This window comes from Lepisma saccharinum, chromosome 3 (assembly GCF_977018435.1).
Source record: "Lepisma saccharinum chromosome 3, izLepSacc3.1, whole genome shotgun sequence".
Lineage (NCBI taxonomy): Eukaryota > Metazoa > Arthropoda > Insecta > Zygentoma > Lepismatidae > Lepisma > Lepisma saccharinum.
In genome coordinates, this window is record NC_139231.1 from 55,859,936 (window position 1) to 55,874,544 (window position 14,609).

A 14,609-nucleotide genomic window follows, 5' to 3' on the forward strand; every position below is an offset into this window, starting at 1 on the left:
CGAAAAGCTAGAACGCAGTGAAAAATGAGCGCCGATTCTTGCATCTGCTTGAAATTCTATTTTTAGACAATGCAGGGTAACCTGTGTTGCAACTTGTGGAACACTTGTGCTCAAAAACAAAGGTTTCCTTCAGCACACCTCGAAATTCCATTCTCACAACGCAGATTCAACAACCAGTCTTCCCCACCCCCACCCCCTGCTTGCGCCCGCATGGAAAACTTTCATTTTAACATTGGATACTGATAAACAAGCTTCCTTCGAATGCAGTTACCAGGCGGGAGTGAAAAGCATTGCTTTAGAACAACAAAGCCGGTCTTCCTTTGTCGGCAAAAATTTTCCCTTGAAAAGAGACGCAAAAGAGAAGTCCCTTTTCCCTGCCATTTTCAGGAAGAAAAAAAAAAGTGCAAGAAACATTTCTGTTAAATACATGTGTTAGGAACAATATATAAAAAAAAATCGAAATTCTAGCCAAAAATAGAAAAGTTATAACGTAAAAACAATGACCTTGACACAGTGTCTCGATCGAGATGCTTGGGACCATGAGGGTTACATTTGGGTATCTCGACCGAGACACTTGGGACCCAAACCGTTAATAGCGAGCATAAGATTCCCCTACACTAAATTTCTAAGTGAGAGTATTAAGGGGAGCAACTGCCTATATATATAGTGGGAAGTAGAAAAAAAATTAAAAAAATAGTGAGTTGCAAAAGTCATGCACACCTATACCTAATTTTCATCATTTTTAACATACACACACATTTAGACTGGATTTTCCACATTTTGCAGTTTATGGGTAAAATTTCCTACAAATTAGTTGATTTGTTATTCCGCTTATGTATATCAAACCATAATTAATGTTTCAGTGAAAGATAATGTAGTAGAAAATTATTAAACTGAAATAAACTCTCATATCTGTGAAACTGTTTCTTATGATGTTCTGTTAATTTTGGTTGCCACTATTGGGAACTTGTTGCTTCTGTTGTGTTTAGTTTTGCAGCATGCCACTAGGTGTGCTGCTGTTGTCACTTCGAATTCACAATTCAACTGGAAAAGCATAACTAATGAAACTTCCTAGACCTAGCCATCAGACAGATAAATTCATGACCAGTGAACAGAAAACCAAACACAAACAACCAATATCTTCATGCCATCTCTCACCATCCACCCAAACAAAAGATGAGTGTGCGACTAACTTCTTCTGAAGAGCCTTCTCTTACTGCTTGAGAGATCTGAGGGGAGAGAAGACCCCTGCTTCAGAATGGTTACACTGAGTTCCAACTATTCACCTGGTGTAGCAATACTGAAATGCAGGCCAGCCAGCCACGGCCAACATCAAGAATCAACAAAAAGTCTGCCTTCCCCTACCATACTACAAAACATCCAATCACCTAACAAATCCCTCTGTTAATGAAACTTACAAATCAACTGCCAAATACTTCGTCTCCCCTCTTGATAACATAGCTGTATGACACAAAGTAAGCACATTCATTAACAAAAGAATTTAGCAACATCTAACGAATGCATAAAAGAAGTTAACTCACCACCAGACAATATATTCCTAGCATTCTGTTGGACACAAAATTCAAAGGAACCCATGCCACTCTGCACTTACCACATGAATCAAACATTGATAGTGGACATAACACAACACCTGGATCCCTCTACTACACCAGTTGACACCAAAGAGTACCAGCCAATGTCAGGCGATAACAGCATAGCTAGCAGCACGATGCAAACCTAAGCAAAAGTAGAAGGTCCCAAGAGGATGGTGGCAGTATCATAATAATAATAATAAAAAAACAGTTTGATAAGAAAGATCTTTTCAACATTTTTTTTAATGGATTTCTAAGATTATTTTTCTAGCACTAAACACCACAGATAAAAATTTTGCAACACAGAGTTTGACAATGAATAATGTGAAAATTACCATAAATACTAAGGCTGAACCCATGCCAATGCTGCATCAACCAATACCAATGGCATCAGTATCTGGAAATTGATTAGAATTTATTTACCAGCAGATACTTTTCAGATTTATCTGTAAGAATGCTGCATAACACTTTCACAGACACTATTATCCTGGAAATTGTGGAAAATTCAAGGTTCTATGTCATTTAATGTGCCCCAATTTTGTGAAAACTGGATTTTGTCATGAGGTACTATTTGTCTAGATAGTAAATGCTTGGTTGATGGTAGCGTTGTAAGCAAAAATTCAAATATGAAAAAAAAATTATCAAATATGTGAGTGAACACACTATTCCCACTTGATTGATTTGCCTTATTTTACTTCGTTTTTTGTGCCACTTTTGGCTATTTGCGAAGATACAGATGAATGATGAAATTCAGGTTGCAGGACCTTGTAGTTGGTGGTGGGGCTTGCGTGCTCTAATGATTCACTAGGTTATACCGGCGGTAGCATAGCTACTGGCAGGGTCTCCCAGGCCGGGCAGGCTAGTGAAGAGGAGCCAGACTAAGAAGCAACCTATTGGTCAACGGCTCCAAAGGCGGAAGAAGATGGACGATCATCTCAACGGCGGAGGAGGCGGATGAACCAAGAGGAGTAACACCTCTTTAAAAAACCATGGTTCAGCTGGCTCCGGCTGATAGTACCATGTAAGGGCCCCTTGCCAGGGTTACGGCGAAGTCCTCAACGGCAGATGCGGCGGAGAAGGAATCCTTCGGTACGACACAAACGGCGGAAGAGGCAACCCATTCTCTTGGGAGTAATGAAGAGAAAACCACTGCCTTGTGGTGAAGAGGGATCTTCAAAGGTTAAGGGAGAAAACCCCTACAGAAAATCGTCCTGCTTGGAGGTCTAGGTAGCAGCCCTATCACCAAGATCGGGTGCTGTGGGTTAATAACCCGCACACCTTAAACTTCACTATTAAAGAAACATCCACGAAGAATAGCCGGACTGACTCTAAGATGACGACTTTTGGCATGAAAGGGAAAACGAGAATTGGGTGTTGGAATGTGAGAACTTTAAGAGAGAGTGGTAGACTTCAGCAAGCAGTAGCCCAAATGCAGGCCTACAGGTTGGACATATTGGGGATCAGTGAGACAAGATGGAAAGGATTTGGAGAGATGAGAACTAAAGACGGATTTACATTCCTATATTCAGGAAGAGATGAGGAGGATCAACCTCGGGATGGTGTAGGTATTCTCTTGAGTAAGATAGCAAAGAAAAGCTTATTGGAATGGAACCCTGTTTCTGAAAGAATTATAACTGCGAAGTTCAAAGCAAAGGTGAGAAGCATTAAAATAGTACAATGCTATGCCCCAACAGAAGTTTCAGACATAACAGAAAAAAGGGAATTTTATTCAAAATTGCACCAAGTACTAGTTCATAATAAGAAAGACATATGCATCTTGATGGGAGATATAAATGCAAAAATTGGATCAGATAATGAAGGAATAGAGCATATTATGGGTAGACATGGACTGGGGGAAATGAATGAAAATGGCCAGTTATTTGTTGACCTTTGTGCAGAAAATTACCTGGTCATAGGTGGAACTGTTTTTCCCCACAAAGATATCCATAAAGTGACATGGGTATCACCTGATCATGTGACAGAAAATCAAATTGGCCATATTTGCATTACCCGTAAATGGAGAAGATCCCTTCTAGATGTAAGAAATAAAAGAGGAGCCGATATTGGTAGTGATCACCACTTGGTAATTGCAGTCTTTAAACTTCGTATAATGGCAGCATGTAAAAAGTTTTCAAAAATGGGAAAGAAATTTGATTTGAAAAAGTTAAATGATAAAGATACAAGAAATAGATTTGTATTGGAACTTAGGAACAGGTTTGAAGGTTTACAAATGGAGCAAGATGAAGATATAGAAGAAAGAGAAGAGGATACAATAGAGAGAAAATGGAAGAAGACCAAAACTAATTTGATAGAAATAAGTGAAAACATTTTAGGATATAGGGAAAGTAATCAGAAAGACTGGATGTCAACGAACACATGGGATAAAATTAAAGCTAGAAAAATGAAGAAGGAAGAATTAAACACTGCAAAAACAAGAACCCAAAAGAGTTCGCTACAAAGACAATATAAAGATCTTGATAGAAAAGTGAAGAAGAGTGCTCGAAATGATAAACGCAATTGGATAGAACAGCAAGCAAGAGTAGCAGAGGAAGCAGCAAGTAAGGGTGATTTAAAACAACTTTATCAAACAACACGCTTACTATCAAAGCGACAATTTAAGAAAAATATACCAGTCAAGGATAAGAATGGCAGGCTGTTAACGGATAAACAAGAACAAATGAAGAGATGGAAAGAGCACTTTGAAGAGGTATTAAATAGGAACATCAGAGAAAATGACAGAACGAGAGAAATAGAGAGTGAGGCTGAAGAAACTGAAGAGCGTACAGTGATGAGAATTTCAGACCTTCCTCCTTCAATTCAGCACTAGCACTAGCACTTAAGCAACAAAAGAATGGGAAAGCAGCTGGAATAGACCAAATTCCACCAGAGATTTTGAAGGTAAATGTGAACTTGATGGCAGAAATATTATATGAAGTGTTCGCGGCAGTTTGGGAAAAAGAGAAAATGCCAGAAGATTGGAAAAGGGGTCTTATAATAAAAATTTAAAAAAAAGGCGATATGACAAATTGTAATAACTGGAGAGGAATCACGCTGTTATCGGTCCCAAGTAAAATACTAACTAGGGTTATATTAAATCGCATTCAAGATAAAGTAGAAGCCAAGATTAGGAGAGAGCAAGCAGGATTTCGTTCTAGTAGATCCTGCACAGATCAAATCTGTACATTAAGGATTATCATTGAGCAATGTATAGAATGGAATACTAGATTGTATACCATCTTTGTAGATTTTGAGAAAGCCTTTGATTCTATAACAAGGGAAAAAATGTGGCAAATATTACAGAAGTTTGGAATACCACTTAAGATAATAAGGATAATCCAGGAGTCATATCGACAATACAAGAGTCAAGTTATTCATGAAGGAGATGTTACAGAACCCTTTGAAACAGAATGTGGAGTGAGGCAGGGATGTATTCTGTCGCCTCTTATTTTTCTTCTCGTAATAGATACAGTAATGAGGGAAACCGTAAAGGGAAAAAGAAGAGGAATGCAATGGGGCCTTGTGGATAGATTAGAAGATTTAGATTTTGCCGATGATGTGTGTCTGTTGTTAGAATCTTATAGAGATGCAAAAACTAAATTGGAAGATCTGGTTGTAGAAGCTAAAAAATTCGGACTGACATTAAATAAATCAAAGACTAAAACAATGCGAATAAATGCAAGAATCCAAGATTATATTCAACTACAAAATGAAATATTAGAGGATGTAGACAATTTTACTTACTTAGGAAGTGTAGTTGCAACAAATGGAGGAGCAGAACATGATGTAAAACAACGCATCAAGAAAGCAAATGGGGCCTTTGTACAACTTTACCCAATATGGAAAAGTAGGATTATAACTACAGAAACAAAGTTAAAGATTTTTAGAAGTAATGTTAAATCAGTATTGCTGTATGGAGCAGAATCCTGGAAAGTCACAACTGAAATCACAAATAGACTACAAGTTTTTATTAACAGATGTCTCAGGAGAATATTAAATGTACATTGGCCAGAAGTAATCACAAATCAAGAACTTTGGATACGAGCATCAGAAGACCAGATTAAAAACCAAATTAAAAGAAGAAAATGGAACTGGATAGGACACACACTAAGGAAAGCAGACAACACAATTGAAAAACAAGCACTTTACTGGAACCCTCAAGGTGCTAGAAAAAGGGGAAGACCCAAAAGTTCATGGAGACGTACTGTTGAAGAAGAAGGAAAACAACAGGGGAAAAGTTGGAAAGAAATGAAGAAGATCGCATGCAATAGAGTGAGATGGAGACACTTCGTGGATGCCCTATGTTCCAATAGGAACTGAAGGAAATAAGTCAAGTACTATTTGTCTAGATAGTAATTGCTTGGTTGATGGTAGCGTTGTAAGCAAAAATTCAAATATGAAAAAAAAAAAAAAAAAAAAAATCAAATATGTGAGTGAACACACTATTCCCACTTGATTGATTTGCCTTATTTTACTTCATTTTTTGTGCCACTTTTGGCTATTTGCAAAGATACAGATGAATTATGAAATTCATGAATGGACACTCACAAACATCCATGCCAGAATTTGAACCCAGGACCCTTGGCATCGTAGGGCAATGTGCTAAACACTCCGCAACAGGGGCCGGCACAATTCCCACTTCAAGTTGTTTGAAATTAAGTTATCTTTTCTGGGACTTGCGTCCTAATAATGTATTCCAGGATTTCCATGGGTGACAGAAGGTAATAAGTTACAGCAGTCTTGGAAAAAAAACATTACAATAGCCACTCATGGAGAAAAGAATAATCCCAATCGTGACATGGGCTTGAACTGAACCCAGAATAGCTAGCGATAGTCAATCAATAGCATCGACACAGTAGACATAGCTCCCAATTGTGCAGCCATCTACATCGGGAACCTCCCACCCCAAATACATGCAAACAGGGTTTATGCACAGCACTGCACTTCTACCCCGAAGATGAGTGGCATTAACTCCGGAAAGCTCTGAAATCTTTCCAGAACTCACTTGCTCAATAACCTGAGCATATCTTCATCATTCATCACCAGGGAAGGGAGGGGAGGGGCTATTCCTCATTCACGGTTTTGAATCTCTTATTACGTCAAAATCTCATCATTAGAAACAAATGAACAGAAACTATTGAGATTTACTTACAAAAAGTAGCACCCTACTACGTACATGCAATATCTTAATTAGACTTATGTGCGAGTACAAAATAATCAATAAAAACTTCTTACCTTAAATCAATTACTTGAACATAAACTCCATTGTTCTCTCCATGTGTGTGAATTTCTGGGTCACTTTTTCACAAAATATTTCCTGTTTTTTTTACACACTAAACACTACATCCATATTTATTTCAAGTCTATCCTCATAAGAAATGTCTCACTATCTAGTTTTGTAGTACTCAAGAAGACACTTCCACATTTCTTATCATGCAAGGATGTTTATGTTTTCCTGACTGTGGACAGGTTCAAAGCCATAGAGCAAATGCCCCTCAAGGCCAATTACCAAAGGAATTTTTGACTTATTTGACAACAAAAGCAGAATTGCAAGAGGGGGTCGGCGACAATTTGCCAATTTCATCGTAAAATTGCTAAATCTGGTACAAAAGTGATACAGCTGGCTGTCATCTACATTATTTACTTAAAGTTTGTGTAATGTTTCCTTATACAAACTTTTACGTGAATGCACTCTGTCATCAAGTAAGCATGTGTACATTTTTATACACATTATATTTAGCAGGTTTGAGTTTTAGTGGATTTTGCATTCCAATTGTTGGCCACACTGATTGGATCTCCGGGATGAACTAAAAACTTCTCTATCCAGCGTTTGGGCTAGAAGCCACCACAAATGCATCACATGTAGGCAGCTTGCTGAGCAGGTAAGGGTTTGAGAAGACTATTCTAGGTTAAAGTAAAGATGACCATTCACTAGCACTTTTTCCACACGGTCGTTACGTGAGAATGAAGCATTCGTCAAATTTGCTAGTAAATTTCTTCCTGTATTTTTATTTGGGCTTTTGAGATAGTCTAGCTAGCCTAGAATATACATGCCTGATAATTAGAGTAGAATTTAGTAACATATGTTTTACTTATAATCTAAACCAAAAACAATCCAAAAATGCAATGAGAAAATGGTAAATGCCAGTAGCCACTTACTGTAGTAGATCTACTTGAAAATTGTTCAAAACATGACATTTTTCCTGAGTATTCAATATAAAATTTGTACTGTAACTACCAGTAATACTCAATATTTTAAACTGAAGTATAGTTTGCCTACAACAAATTTAATTTACAAAAAAAAATCTTGCTTGTCCTTTTTCCTTTGCTCAAAAACCTACTTTTAATGAACTGATACAAAAATGTTGATTTTTCAAGGAAAACAGTAAATTTCCAGAAAAAAAGTTAATTACCTGACTTTGAGGATTTCCAGACTTGTAGACATCCTGAGTTTTTATAATGTTGCAATATTTAATTTATATCTAGGTTTACATAACCACTTTTTATACCTAGTCATATCATAAATTCTGTTACAAAGTTTAGACAGGGATGGCAACACTGGTTGGCAAGGTAACCCCCCAATGTTGGATCAAACAACAACCAGTATCATTGTGTGTTTGGCTGTGGTAGCGGAAAGGTGAATTTCACTGCGAGTCGAATGGAGTGGGGTGTATACGAGAACCGTGTGGCAGTAATCGCACTGCACAAAGTTGGCAAATCACCATCGGACATTTTCAACACCCTGAAAACTCTGAATATCAGCAGGATGTTCATGCATCGGACCATCAACAGATACTGTGACACACAGACAATTGAGGACCGCCCCAGGAAAGGTAGACCTCGCAGCGTGAGGAGCCAGAAGCTCGTGAAAGCAGTGCTGGCTTGAGAGCTGAACATTTCAAAAATGTCGATGTTGGGTGTGCTCCGAAATGACCTAGGACTCCGCGCATATCGGCAAAGTACTGGTCACTTCCTCACTCCACAGCTTGTCCAGAGGGAGCAGAAAACAAAAAGACTCCTTCAGCGTTACACAAATGGTGGCCACAGGAGGATCCTTTTCATGGACGAAAAAATCTTCACGATTGAAGCATCTTACAATCGTCAAAACGACCGAGATTATGCCTCGACATCCCAGGAAGCTCGTGAAAATGCACCACGGATCCTCAGAGGCCATCATCCCACCTCAGTGACGGTTTGGTGGGGGGTTTCGTAGGATGGCACAACTGACCTCCACTTCTGTGAACATGGTGTGAAAACATCTGCAATAGTGTACCAAGAAACAGTGTTGGAGCCACTTGTGAAATCGTTGACCCGCACCTTGTTCAACAATGAGCCGTGGAGCTTCCAGCAGGACTCGGCACCGGCCCACAAGGCAAAGACCACACAGGAGTGGCTTCAGAGGAATGTGCTAGATTTCATTGCTCCAGCTGATTGGCCCTCCAGCAGCCCCGACCTCAGTCCATTGGACTACAGGTTGTGGTTCGTTTTGGAGGGCATGGTCTGTAGGACGAGACATCCAAACCTTGCGAGTCTCAAGCGTTCTCTTGTGAAGGCAGTGGCGGACTTTCCCCTCGAGACCGTGCGTGCTGTGATCGAGGACTGGCCTCAGGGACTTTGGGTCTGTGTGAAGGCCAGAGGTGGCCATTTTGAACAGTGATTGGTGCTCTGTGTTGGCAAGACCTGTACCTTTGTAACATCCAAATATTAATACATTAGCTTGCTCTCTGTGTCTGCAGTTCATTATTAACTTTGCAACAGAATTTATGATATGACTAGGTAGATGAAAAATAATATGTATATGGTTATTTGAAGTGGTTTTTATTTTATTTTTCATACAGTTTCCCAGAACTTTCTCAAGCCAAGATAACCACACACCCTACACACAAACTTACATGACTAGTCACTACATTGCTAAGAAAAGCATGGTATGTAAAGTTGCATGTTGCATGTGTGGCTGTCTTGGCTTGAGAAAGTTCAGGGAAACCAGGATGAAATATCGCATGATACATAAAACAGGAACCACTTAAAATAACTATATTTTGCATTTAATTTATATTTATTTGAACACATTAGTTTTTTGGAACGTTAGTTCTACTTCCTTAGTTGGGATGGAAAATGAAGTAAAGAATTCTTGCCTCCTTCTCCCTTTCTGTTCCTTCCAAACACAAACGTCGGCAGCTAGGCCTTAGCTTCTAATATATCCGTATTGGCCAATACAAGTGGTGTCGGAAAGTATTGATTAGAATTTATTCACTGATACCAGCTGAAACTTTTGTTATTTCATGAGTTCCACGGAACTTTCACAGACTTGATTATCCTGAATATTTTCATTAATTTGTAGGTTAAAAGTATCTATTTTTTCCTTTACAGGTAAATAAGAAATAACAATTCCATCTTCGTTTCATTAAAAAAGTAACAACTGATTTTATAGTGCCTAAAATAACCTATTTTGCTTGTTAGGACCTACTGTATTTTTTTAAGGTTTTACAGGATTTGTATATCACAAAGAGGTATTTGCTCATTTGACAACTAACTTGTTAGAAACTTCCCTCCTCTCACTCCAGCAAGACATAGGTGACTCGTGCATTTGGGTGGGAGTTGACAAAACTACTGATGCAACAGGAAGGTAGATTGCCAACCTCATTTTCGGGAAGTTTAGACTAGATAATTCATCTCCACATCTCATGTGTTCAAAGCAAGTTGAAGGGGGCCTCCCTGACAGCATAATGGTAACGTATTCACCTTGTAATCAAGGGATCCCAGGTTTGATATCCGGTGGAGGCACATTGCACAGTGGTTCCATTATGTGCAGGGCAATCAATAGTTCAGATGTTGAATAAAAATGTGCACTTTTGAGGCCAATGCGTTGGTGTCAATCTTGTTGAATCAATGTATAAACTTGTGTTATGGCATGACGACTTTGTTCAGGTCATCTCTGCACCACAAATCCTTCCTTGAAATGTTTGCACCATCATTTCAGTGGCCAACTAAATATAATGCTATCCGTACATTGCAGACCTGCAGTGAAGCACTTCATGTTGTGAAACACTTTCAGCAGACAAAAATCTAACCACACCACATTGTTCCTCTACTGGAGAATCCATTGCAGTAACACAGGTTCTTCTGCACGTCGCAGCACAACTGTCATTTCTAAATAGCCCATTGGAACATACTTTCTGGATAGCCATCATTCATCCTTGCTAGCAGGATTCACAAAAATAGCACTGTACTCGTGTAACACAGATATGTGTATAACACTTCCATTTTTAGTAATATATGAATAATTTTACAAAATAGTTTTAAAACTGGTTGCTGTATTTGAAATACCTGTACATTTTCTATCTATACAAGTTACAAAGAAGTATAATACAAAAAATATGTCTTCAAATTGCTTCCATTTACAACATTTTACATAATTTGAGGTTGCACAATAATGATTGTATAAATGTGATAAGAAAAATGAAGAGTAAAGTCCTTGGGATTTTAAAAACTTTTAAAACTATGTACAAAAAAAAAAAATACACACACTGCAATAATAAATTCAATCTATGCAACAGTGTCAGAAGCAACTCCTGAAGATTTATTTCTTAGGTTCACATAAATGAGTAGGCACACAGCATGTTAGACAAAGAGTATGAAACAAAAGAATTCCCCCCTAACTTTCTTTTACAGTAATTTTAAAATAATGTATATGAATAACATCTGCAATAATTAGAACAAAACATTTTTTTTTAATACTGCCACTACATTTAATTTAGATATGGTATGAATCTTTTCCCCAGTATATTCATTAAATGAAAAAAATCCCATAGAGTGCTATTGATTTTGGAATCAAAAGAAACAAACTTGTAGAAATTCTTCAAATATTTGGTATCCAAATATCATATATCACAATGTTATATTTTCAAGGTGTCTCTGAAGTATATTATCAATCCAGCGCTGGTGGCATATCAGAGCACCAAAGTAACTCTCAAACATGTCCTCGAGGGTGTTGGGGAGATCCAAGTTTCCCAGGTTGGGGGGCTGGCACCGGGGCATGTGGGTTTACATGATTTCTCACGCGAGGGACTTGGATTCCATGTTGAAGAAGAAATTGCTCTACCTCTCGAAGATGCTGATCGAGGTCTCCTGGTTGGATCATTGCTGCTGCTATCACAACGTTTGCTGGGAGCATTCTTGGCATTTGGGGCTCTATGGGCATTCTTGGCATTTGAGGCTCTGGGGGCATTCTTGGCATTTGGGGCATCCTTATTGGCACTCTAAGCACTTCAGCCACATGATGAGGCAATCCAAATTGGTGAGCCAATTTCTTTGGTTGCTTCGGTCCCTTAGGAAGCAATTTGGTAGGGTCATGTTTTAGTTCAATATCTGGATTTTGAGCAAGAATTTCCTTCTTAGCCATTTCTGCAGTCTTTTTTACATCTTCTGCATGAATAAAGGCATTATCACTGTATAGTGGACACCTACAAAAACAATAGAAACATATAGGATGTTAATATATACCATAGCAGATATATGCTCTTTACTTAAAAGTACAGTATACATATTAGAATGCTGCATTGAGGACTATGCTAGATGGCTTACGAAATGGACAGTTTCTTCGCTCGAGCGAATAACACTCGAACATTCAAACGAACGGTATACATACACTCGAAGCCCAGTAGTTCACGTGCAACCATAATTTTTCTGAAGTAGTGGGCCTTCAAATATGGACCGTGAAGTGAAAGACGCAGTGAAATTGAAACTGAAGTGAATATAGTCATCATTTCCATGTTAAAATGTAATTTAGTATCTTCCCAATACATAGCAACATATGAAAATGAATAATGACCATGGGCTGAAACTACCAGAACGAATTTTTAGACACATATTTGTACGATTATGTCCCATTGAAATGATATTTGATATTACGCTCGAGCGTGGGAGAGCAAAAATTGTGTTGTGGGATACAAAGGATTTGGATGCTGTTCTGGCTACTTAACTACTTGCAAGTACAAGGGATTGGCTGTTTCAGGAAGTGTCCCTGTTTCTGCAGGTAACGATGATGTCACATCTGGAGGTAGGCATTAGTTTTTCTATTACTGTAGTTGTATTTCTTTCAAGAAAGAAGGCTACATCACTGGCATACCTACTCCACATTGATTTTTCTGAGGAAAATTTTACTCATCCTTCTACATTGGTGGTGCAAAAACTTGTTATTTGAACATGTTATCTATTTGTCTGATTTTACAGTTTGTTTTGCAAGTTTATATTGAGATACTTCAAGTCAAACTGACTTGGACTTTCAAAAGTTACCATTGAAAGAGAAAGATTGTGGAATGAATGAAAAATTATTAAACTGAATTAGAAGCAGATATTGATCAAAATTTCATGCAGAATAAACATAGTAATGATTGATGTAATTTGTTTTCAATCTTTCAAAGTCGATTATCGTGACTGAGGTGTTGAGTGTTTCCATGTAGATGATAATGTATCAGTATCGCCCAATACAAGGGGTTTCGGTATCCGAAAGTATTGGTTGAATTTTACGTACAAATACCAGTCGATACTTTTCAGACATTTTGATACTTCGTGGGGTCCACAAAAATGCCAAGCAACACTTTCACGGAGTATAATTACGCTGAAAGTTATACAAAATTTGATGTGTCCATTTATTTTGCACCAATATTGTGTGGAAAAACTATTTTGGGAATGCATAAACAGGTGTTTTAATATTCTGACGTAACTCATAAATGTTTTCAACAAAATGTCTGGTAAATTGATGCTTATAGGAGTCATAGTAAAAAGCAACCTAACCGGATGTAAAAATTTTGTACAGGCTAACTAACTAACTCTCTAGCCTTCTTGAACCCGAAGGTTCATGGCTGCAGCAACACAGGCCTTCCATCTGTCCCTATCCTGAGCAAGATCAATATACTCTTTTCCATCCCTACCAATTTCCTTTAGGTCAATCTCAACATTATCCCTCCATCTTCGTCTTGGTCTTCCTACTGGTCTCTTACCATCAGGTTTCCCAACGAGAATCCTGTAAACTCTTCTTTCCTCTCCCATTCGTGCCACATGGCCTGCCCACCTCAGTCTTCTTGATTTAATCATTCTAATAATATATGGACATGAATACAAATTATGTAGTTCTAAATTATGTAACCTTCTCCACTCACCTGTCTCCTCATCCCTTTTAGGCCCAATTATTTTCCTAAGGATCTTATTTTCAAATACTCTCAATTTATCTTCCTCTTACAATGTAAGGGACCAAGTTTCGCATCCATATAATATTACAGGCAAAATTACTGTTTTGTATATTTTAACTTTAATTTCTTAGATATTAAATGAGAAGACAAAAGTTTATGAAGAGTAAAGTAACATGCATTTTCTGAATTAAGCCGGCTTTTTATTTCCTCTTTAATATAATTTTCATTTGTTAGTATTACTCCTAAGTACTTGAATTTGGAAACTGCTTCAAACGAGTTCTTATCAATAATTAAATTTTGATTATTACCTAACACTTGGTTTCGACCTGTAAGCATATATTTAGTTTTCTCTTTGCTAACTTCCAAACCTATCTCTTTACCTGCTTGAAAAATATTTTAGCATTATTCTTAATTGTATTTACATCATCCCCCAATAAGTCTACATCATCTGCATATGCTAACAGTTGAGACACACCATTTAATTTTAGTCCTTCTTTAGTTTCTTTTACCTTCCGAACAGCGCATTCTACGGCAAAATTAAAGAGCAATGGAGATAATGCAACTTCTTGTTTTAACCCATCATGAATTGTAAATTTATCAGACATATTAATATCCACACAAATTTACTTTGTTTCACTGGTGCATACTTTTATCATATTAACAAGCTTCTTAGGTATTCCAAACTCTACTAATATATTATATAATTTATCTCTTTTGACTGAATCATATGCTTTTTTAAAATCAATGAATAGCTGATGGACATTTTGATTATATTCCCACTTTTTCTCAAGTGTGTGTCTGATGTGAAAAATTTGATCTGTTACGTTTA

The 14,609-nt window shown here is 37.6% G+C and overlaps 2 protein-coding genes across 2 annotated transcripts in view; one reads left to right on the plus strand and one right to left on the minus strand.

The window, feature by feature from the left end:
- Positions 1–2,925: 2,925 nt before the first annotated feature.
- On the plus strand, positions 2,926–9,246 carry LOC145985538 (uncharacterized). The gene is made up of 4 exons (XM_083119608.1): positions 2,926–3,604; positions 3,926–4,372; positions 4,837–5,436; positions 8,858–9,246. Exons 1-4 carry the CDS (start codon positions 2,926–2,928, stop codon positions 9,244–9,246), a joined length of 2,115 nt encoding a protein of 704 aa, XP_082975734.1.
- A 1,640-nt stretch (positions 9,247–10,886) lies between these two features.
- The window catches only part of LOC145985056 (uncharacterized), a 58,859-nt gene continuing 55,136 nt past the window's right edge, over positions 10,887–14,609 (minus strand). The window contains exon 8 of the mRNA XM_083118588.1: positions 10,887–12,052. Within this exon, the coding sequence (XP_082974714.1) occupies positions 11,560–12,052 (493 nt within the window). The 3' untranslated portion in view covers positions 10,887–11,559. The remainder of the gene's footprint in view (positions 12,053–14,609) is intronic.